This window comes from Clarias gariepinus, chromosome 8 (assembly GCF_024256425.1).
Source record: "Clarias gariepinus isolate MV-2021 ecotype Netherlands chromosome 8, CGAR_prim_01v2, whole genome shotgun sequence".
Classification (NCBI taxonomy): Eukaryota; Metazoa; Chordata; class Actinopteri; order Siluriformes; family Clariidae; genus Clarias; species Clarias gariepinus.
In genome coordinates, this window is record NC_071107.1 from 13551780 (window position 1) to 13561307 (window position 9528).

The following is a 9528-nucleotide window of genomic DNA, read 5'->3' on the forward strand; positions in this document are numbered from 1 at the left end:
CTTCGTTGGCTCCCGGTACAGTACCAAATTAATTTTAAAATTCTTTTGGTTACGTTTAAATGTTTACATGGCCTTGCCCCACCCTACCTCTCATAGGCTTCAGCCCTATGCCCCACCCGATCTCTTAAATCATCAGAAACTTTTGTTTGGTGTTCCTAAAACCAAATGCAAGCTTAGGGGTGATCGGGCGTTCTCTGTAGCAGCACCCAAATTGTGGAATGACCTACCTTTGACTATTTGTGAGGCCACATCACTGAGGGTGTAAAGTCACATCTTTAAACTCACATGTTTTCTCTGGCATTTAAACCAACATGAGATGTTGCTTTTATATATTCTGCTTGATTTGGTTAGTTGTAATTCTGTTCATTAACCAAGGGCTTTTAAATTTTTTATAACAATGAACACAAATGTCCTCCATATTTGTTAAGTAAAAGAGATAATATTTGTTTATATACATTATACAAAAACACTAGTCTCTTCTTTCTTGTCCATCTACTACCCCCCAAAAAATATTTAAAATTTGTGAAACACACAGCATGCCTAAACTATGCATGACATGTGACATTCCTTTAAAGGGGTGGAGCTGGACAGCTGTTTTGCTTAGGCACAAAAATGATTTACCGCAAGATATGTAAAAGGCATATAGAAAATCTCAGCTTTTCTTAAGGTACTTTTAAATTCTATATTTTCACGGATACAAATTGTACATTTAAATAATGTGTGTAAACCTTGCTATAAAAATTTAATCCTATAACAATTCTGCTTTAGTAAAAAAAAATTTTGGTCCATGTACATTTTGTACTTTTCTAAACGCATAAATCTGATGTTTTTCACATTGGATCTAAAATCACTCTCTTATGTGGTCCTAGATCGGGTACATATCTGATACATGATAATGTGATGATTTTTTTTTTTTTTTTGCAGATTGCAATTTAGCAACTTTTTGCCTCTGCTCATGCACACTGAGCTCACTAACATCAGTCAGCACCTGCAAGTGCAGAAAATTCATAGCCGTGCCAGCAATAGCTCTAAAAAACAGCTAAAATCAAGGCGTGTGGCTATCTACCTTCTTCTGGACTTCAACAAACACAGCTGACTAACTGTTTGCTGTCCTCCAGAGCAAAATCCCAAATGTTCTGGATAAAATCATACCCTTTGTTTGAAAGGAATGAGCGGTTACATGAAAAGTCACGGCGTGTTTTAGCCCAGTTAAACAGCCATTGCTGTTTCTGAGGACAGGCGCATCCACATTAGACTCACACAAGTGTCACTTGTAATTATGAATGTGAACCATCATGAGGCGCAGATCTGGTGAAACCAGGAGAGCATCGTTTCTGCAATCAGATCTGGTTGATGGTCAAAATGCAGTCCTGAGCAGGATTGGAACTGCCAACTGCTTAAAGATACCTTTATCTTTTAGATAAGTTAATATTTTATGGTTATTCTCATACATTTTCCAAATGGATTGTACTCATCTTTTATTATTACTGCTTATATATATTTTAACCTCCTTGTGAAGCAGTGAAAGCCAAACAAATGGATGATGGTAATTAGTATCATCATTATTATTCAGGTATTGTTATACACAGCCATTATCAAAGAATTATCAAACAAAAAGCTTTTCCCCCCCAAAATAAAACCCAACTATTAATAAGTTAAACAGCTTTCACATGCGTCCTCCAGGACCACATCTTTTCAACCTGCTTCTCCTTCACTGTAAGTGGGCAAGGTGGTAAGCGCTACCCACTTGTTCGCAGCCACCCAGGATTACAGTAGCTCACCTTACTGTGAGCACATGGGTTACCACTATCTTAGGCTCCTGGATACAGAGGCTATAGAAGGAATTAGAACCCATGATCTCCAAATGTTAAGATAAAAGCTTTTTCCTTGATCTATTGTAGTGTTTGTGCATGATCAGCACAGAATTGATCGTTGGACAATCGATTGTCTAGCCTGTTTTTTTTTACAGCCACTTAGGTCCCTTGTTTAAAAAAATACTGTACAATGGTTACTCAAAAACCAATCTACTTACAGATTAAACTTTTAACTATATCCACATCTTAGACAATATAAGCAAAGGCACTATATGGAGCCAGTGGGTACCAGGAGAAAGAGTAATTTGTTGTCAGACCGGCAGAGACTCCTCTTTGAATGTTATGAGACGCCTTCCAATGCTTGGATACCGTGCTGCAGTAGAACTACAAGCCGCAGACAGTAGCAATGCAGCCACCAAGCTTGGCACAAAACATAACACACAGGCTGCTTACCACATAGTTGTTCTTAAAAGAGTAGCAGCTAAGGTGACAAAGAGGAAGGATGTCCACCAAACAATAACAATAGAAAAACATCTACTGCGTACAGACAGACACACAAAGAGAGCTATGCCCCTGCTTGAGGAAACTGTGCACTCATGGAAACTTTGCTACTTTCACGAGGTTTCCAGGAATGTCCAAAGAGCATGCTAAATCCAAATCCCTGTATGCGAGTTTGCCATTAGTACACAAGGACTCTGAAGCTATAACAAAAAAAAGCAAACATCCTCCAAATGCTTACCTACACTGCAGATTATGTAAAAGGCAGGATCGAATGCTTCAGATGATCGGATCCCACTTTCAGCCACAGACAACAAGAATCAAGCTCAGAACAAAAACACACCAAAGTTTAAAACTGCTTTGGTTTGGCTGAGATGCATAAAGAGTTCAGCTCTAGTGCTTTTCAACTAGACACTTAAAATCTTGTTTAAATAATCAAAAAAATATATTAAATGCTTGAGTGTCAGTGGTAACTCATTTTGGTAAAGATCATTCATCAATTCTGGTTTCCACCCAACTCAGCCGTCTCTAGCAGCAGTTGGGCTGATAAAGAATAAAACAGTTTAAATGTGTCAGGATTATATCTGTAACATTTATTCTTCTTAAGACGACACAGGATTCCCACTTTACAGATGTCAAAAATCAGGACTGTTATTATTACAAACCTTTCTTCTGCACTGTTTACTTCACCTACTTAAGTGACTAATCGTTGCAGAGCAGTTGCATTATGAAGAAACTCCCAATATTTCCTTTCAAAGTACATAGTGAAAAAGTCAGTGCATATACAAGAAAAACTAGTATGTGTAGTTCTCTCCGTTAAGGCCTCTGACGTGCAAGTGGGGGGAACCTGCTTTACAACATGATTACCGTAATTAAACAAAGCTCAACGTTATACAAACACGCTATTTTCAAATCCACAATTCAAGAAATTAAACACACTGAACCCCTAAAAAGCACAGAACTTTCTCAAAACTAGGCTAGTCTCTGCCTGGCATGCTAATCCAGGAGAGTGTGAGGGACAACCCCTGGAGAGATCCCGCCCTCGAAATCCGCTCTACCGCTATATTCACTACGACTTACTGAAAGCACAAAAGATACAAGTCTAACCTGTCAGAGACAAAAGAAGAGCATATGGAAAAAAAAGGTCTTGTTTATTCAAGCATTAACTATAACAGCAGGGGAAAGGGAACTTAGATGGGAGAGTACTTCCTGGATGGAGCAGTTCTCCTGTGCTTACGAGGAGTGTCTACAGAAATTCTCAGGCAGTCAAAGAAAAAAAAAAAAAACACACAAATATGGCGCAATGACATGCCACTATAGAGTCATCACAGAATCAAATGATTCATCTGAAATGGGATCATATGTCTTCTGGAGTCGTTAATAATATGTTTAAGATCCATATTTCCACCTATACTAAGAACCTATTTAAGAAGACTTTTACCTTAAAAGCTCAGAGTAAATTCCATTACTTCGGTAACCCTTATTAGGGGCTGCTGCAGCAGATTACCTGGGCCACATACTTAACTTTTTTTTTTTTTTTTTACTTTATGCAAGGCTTGGGACCACACTAAAAATGCAATAATCTATGCAACCTCCAGTGGCTAGAGTTGGGCCAGTTATTAAGAGAATGAGAAAACAGGAGTCATACTTGTATGCAGAGTGTGGGAGCGAAGTGATCTTAGTCTGATTGCATGTGAAGTCTAGTGTGGTTTGGCTGCAGTAAAAAAGTGATGCAATTCAGTCGCACAAACATGCAGGAAGTGAGCAAAACACGCTGAGTATTTTGGGATATGGGTGACATTTCTCTATACATTCAAGCCCTGAGGCATGTTTTATTTCTAAAATAAACAAACATAAATAAAGAGCTTTAGTGCTTCAAAAAATTATTTGTTCTGGATACCTGAACTGAATTAATAAAATAAGTTAATAAATGCTGGATGTGACACAATCAAAAGTTTGTAAACATGCAGCGGTGGATCCATGCTTTGTGATTTCTGTAGGCTCTTCAGTCACCATATTTTTGACCACGGTGTATGGTTCATAAATCATATTTACAGCCATGTATTTAATTAACTAATGATTTTTTATTTTGGTGTTTGGGTCATTTACTTATGTCCACTGAAATCAAACCAACTAGCAAATGAAAGAAAAGCACCAATTTCTCTGATGCAAGATGGATATTCCAACTATTGAGAATTTATATAATATCAATATTATATAAGAACAATATTATCTAAGAGGTCTTTGTATGGGGGGGAATGGACTCTCTCCATGAGGCTTCAGGAAGATCATTTTAAAGAACTTTAGGAGAAATAAAAATGGAACATCATGCTGAAGCGCCCTTCTCTTGCATAATTGACCTCTTAATTGTCTAAAACTGGGTTGCCTTCATTTATAAAGTAAATTATTACAAGGTTAAACTCTTTTTAAATCATATGGTTAAAAATCAATCATATATTAAGAAAAGAGTAAAAAATGAAAAAAAAAAAGGTCCCTCTAAAGACACACAATTTTTTTTTAAATTAACAATTTTATTATTAAAAAAAAATAAAAAATTCTCTGAATTGGATTACTAATGCATCTCAACAATCAGAATCAAACTGACTTGAGCAACTGTATTGAGTAGGGCTAATTCCTCAAGTAACTCGATTACAAAAAAGGATTTAGGCAAAACCTTTTGCCTCTAAGCTTCTTTTAATTAATTTTAAAAGCTTGCATTATATTTTTGCGCAATTAATTGTTGACAGCGCACTTTTGACAAAGTGCGCTTCTGTATGCAAGCCGCCAGTAAACACCAACAAAGAAGAAGCGCTTACGTCACCCAAAAAGCGGAAGGAGACGCAAACAGTTAGCTGTTTATTGATTTGATGGAGCATTCTGGTGCGGGCTACAAAATGGAAGGAAGCAACAAAATTATCAGCAAGCCAAAAGATGAAGAAAGCAGCAAGAGAAAACGACAGAAATATTCAGTAAAGGCTTAAATGTTATTCCTGAGCTGTAAATTTTTTAACTTTTAGTTCTGATAGTTTAGTTGCACACCTTAGTGTTTTTGTATAATTATTTCAATGTGTGCCTTAGTTTTTTGATCCTTAAAGTCATTTTTTTGTTTTTTGTTTTTGCATCTAAGAAAAGGCTTTAAAATAAGAATGTATGGCACTGTAATGCACTTAATTCATCTCAGTCAAATTTATAGCCCTATCCCACCTATGCGGTTTCGCGCGGTGGCCGGAAGTACGGTTCATCATGATTCACCATGAGTTTTGGCGCTGCGATTACGTTTTCATCTTTCCTCCGAAAGCCGCCTCAAAAACATGTTTAAACATGTTTAATTTTTTTGGGTGGTCCACGAAGTTCTGCAAGGTCCGCGGAAGCTTGCGGACCCTGAAGAACTTAGCGGAATGTTGGCGGGCAATTACAGCAGCTCACGATGAACACCGCATCTCACCATGAGTCAAATCGCATAGGTGAGACAGGGGTATAAGGTATTCCTTGTATTGTAAATAATGACAATGTTTTATTTTTGATAAAGTGCTGTATGCATTTAAAAAAGTTGATTTTTCTAAAAAGAAAACCAATTAAACTCTCATATTTTACACTGCTGTTTATTTAAGCAAAAGTACATTTTCATGGTCTTTCGGCTGCTCCCGGCAAGGGGTCGACCCAGCAGAATACCCAGTCCGCACTACAACTTGGAAAAGGTTTTACGCCGGATGACCTTCCTGACGCAACCCTCCCATTTTATCCAGGCTTGGGACCGGCACTGCGTCCAGTGGCTGGGGTAATCCGATTACTCGATAAAATATTTGGTAGAATACTCGATTACTAAAATATTCAATAGCTACAGCCCTGGTATTGAGATTCCCACACATGTGTGAGCATTTTAATATAGACCTGTCTATCACATAGCAGTTTTAGTTTTATTGGTTAAGCTCAAATACCATCGATCTTATCTTTGCATTCGGCGAAATACGAACAAGTCAGAAAACGCTCCAACTGTGGTTAAGGAAATAAGTGTGGTAATGGGCACTGTTTCATCTGTGTTGTCTGTAAGACCAGGTGTGTTAGAAATACAATCAGAAAGCATACAGACCTTGAACACGTCTCCATACGTGCCACTGCCAACTCTTTGGATGAGCTCAAAGTCATGCTGGGGGTTTCTGCGCAGGATGTCTCCACTGGACCTCTGGTACGACTCCATGTCCTGGACCTGGATACAGTGAGAGAAACTGGGGCGATCAAGTTGGCCAGGTGGTCTGATTTTTCAACTACTGCATCAAAGCCCTTTTCTCCAAGCGTGCCATCGGACTCACGGTCTTAGGTAGAAAGCATAAAGACAAAACTGTAAATAAACTGGACTATAATTTTAAAGACATTTTATATATATATATATATATATATATATATATATATATATATATACATATATATATAAATATATATACACACACATATACACACAGTACAGTACATGATTAAATAATTACATGTATCTTGTGTTACAAGTTCATTATTCCATTTGTAATAAAAACATTTTAAATAAAATTGCATTTTGCTTAAAAGTGTACGTTGCCCTCTGTATGAAGACTTACCAAGATTAGGAGAATTCTGCACCGTTTTTAAATTAGAATGTCCAGACTTTTCCAAATTGGATTCCTGAGCTTTATCCTGTTTAAAAAGAAAAAAACTCCAACATTAATTAAAATATTTAGCGAAACATTTATTTATTGTAAGCCATAATTAATAGACCTTAATCCAAATTACCCTTTATTAACAAAGTTTTTCAAAACTTACAACTCAAAACACGCGAATTGTGACGTATTAACCCACAACACTGGCATTAATTGTTAGTTTGTTAGCAAAACATACACCAAAATTAACAAAATTCTAACAAATTCTTCAGGTTTGCTTTAAAAAAAAGGAGTTGGCACGAGCTTGTTAGTTCAGACTAAAAACAAGTTAGCTAGCTCACTTTGCTAGTTCTTTTTTCTAGCTGCCTGCAAGCAAAAGCATTTTGTTAGTCAGCTTTTATTTTTAATGTTAAAATATTGTGTTGTTGGATGTAAACATGCAAAACGTCTTAACCAGCAACCAAATTGGACAATTATACCTCGACAGCAGGCTAGCGGCAGAAAAGTAATACTGTTCAGGTTAGCTTAGCACAGCTTTCCCGAGACACAGAGTACTAGCCTAGCCGCGCGAAAGGCTGATTAAAACAGCTTTAACTGATTTAAATGACTTTATATACAAGCAAATTCAGCGGTTACGTTTATAATTCCCAGCTAAAACATTAACAGTTCATTAAAAAAAAAAAAAAAAAAAGTTAAAACGTCTCTAAGCCAATTCGACTAGTTTTTTTTCTTCGAAAAACATACAATTTCCACGTGAATTCTCCTAAACAGTGAGACAGGCGGTTCTTCAAGTCCTGACATTCATTTTGCGTCGAAATGAACATCCCAAAACGGCTCATTCCATTTCCAACGAGTTGAAACTTTCTTCTCCAGCTGAAGAGTTGAGAATCACGCACGCAAACAACTACACGGCTAATCATCCAACCACGCTAAACCCTCCCCTCCCTCTCTTTGCCTGCGACGCGTTTAGTTTTTTTTCCTCGCCTGACTGATGACACGACCCGCCTCCTGCCTTGAGTTTCATGTACCGATTGAGCCGATCAGACTGACTGACCGGCGCTATAGCCAATCATACGAGAATGAGGTTGACAGCCCGATAAACTTGAAGGACATGCGTGCTAAAAATATCAGCGTGATGTCTTGAATACAAACGACGTGGTCTTTCTTTCTGTTGCGCGAGCATGTTTAGAACACTAACAGGTCGATGAGCTAAACCATCATATTTTCTGATTTATATTTAATAAGCGTTCAATGCACTTAATAACTGTGAATTGCGCGCCATCTAGTGGTGATATCAAATTACAGCTCCATATGTAGGCTGGTGAAAGTATGAGAATAGAGCGAATAGGTGTAAATAGGTATGCTAACCAGTGTGCGATGTAAAACAAGACAGTTTAAAGATATATCTTTTTAAGGTTTAAATAACGTGTTTGTGTGCGCGCGTGTTACTAGCTCGAATCAGTATTTTATGCAGTCGAAAATTTTGAGAATTTATCTCAAAGGAATAATTGTAAATCAGATAAGAAAGTGGATAAAATGTGTCAGCTTCTTTGGTTGGGTTCTCAACATCTAAACAATTTCATTCATCATTAAGAAAAGTACTGTGTGTGGGTTTCCGCTCGATTCTCTGGTTTCCTCCTGCCTTTCAACACCATGTCCATTACGTTTACTGCCTTTGCTAACTTGCGAATTTGTGTGTTCAGGTTTTATTTCCAACTCACCTCATATTTGACTCTGAGAGCCCCTGAATTCACCTCCACCTTAATCATGATAAAGTGATTACTCCATCAATCCATCTAGAAACCTCCATAGTCCAATGGTAATTACTATTGTGTTTATATTGTGTTTATTTTTATATATTTATTATGTACTTATTCCCAGTTCACGACTAGTAGGAGCTTCATTTAACATTCACACAATACGCTCTATTTGGGAACACCAGTTAGCATAATCTGCATGTCTTTAGATTGTGGGAGGAAACCAGAGCACCTGGAGGAAATCCAAGCACAGGGAGAACATGCAAACTCTATGTACTGTACACAGACCCAGAGGGAGGAATCGAACCTGGATACTGGAATGCCTGCTGCCCCAAAGGGATAACTAAGCATGAATAAATTGAGGATTATCAGTTATCAGCATATATTGCTTATATTGTGTAGCCTGAGCATTGAGCATTTTTTTTTTTTAGGGAACCCAGTGGACAAGGTGTGGGACACCCTGAATGGAAAGTCAGCACATTACAGAGCATAAACACACACACACACACACACACACACACACACACAGGACAGGGTTTTTTTCTTTTTTATGTAAAAAACAAAGATAATTACAATAATATTCATGATAATTTGCAATAATAATTTCTTTTAAAGAAAATAAAGAAGTGGGACACATTATAAGGAAATTGTGTCCCACATAACAGTCTTTAAATTACCTGTTGAGTGACTTTTTTTTATGTATACGAATGCTTTCAAAAACTGTGTATTTTATTGCTCTGACATGCCTGCACACTAAAATGTACAGGACATGAGTTTTTCTTTTTTATTAAATAAAACTTGGATATTTACAATAATTTACAATAATAATTT

General features: G+C 37.2%; 1 protein-coding gene across 1 annotated transcript in view; it reads right to left on the bottom strand.

Annotated features, from left to right (window-relative positions):
• The window catches only part of map4k5 (mitogen-activated protein kinase kinase kinase kinase 5), a 52740-nt gene extending 44864 nt beyond the window's left edge, over positions 1-7876 (bottom strand). The window contains exons 1-3 of the mRNA XM_053501527.1: positions 7685-7876; positions 6902-6977; positions 6403-6625 (exon numbers count right to left, since the gene is read on the bottom strand). Coding sequence (XP_053357502.1) covers positions 6403-6510 — 108 coding nt within the window. The 5' untranslated portion in view covers positions 6511-6625; positions 6902-6977; positions 7685-7876. The remainder of the gene's footprint in view (positions 1-6402; positions 6626-6901; positions 6978-7684) is intronic.
• Positions 7877-9528: the final 1652 nt, after the last annotated feature.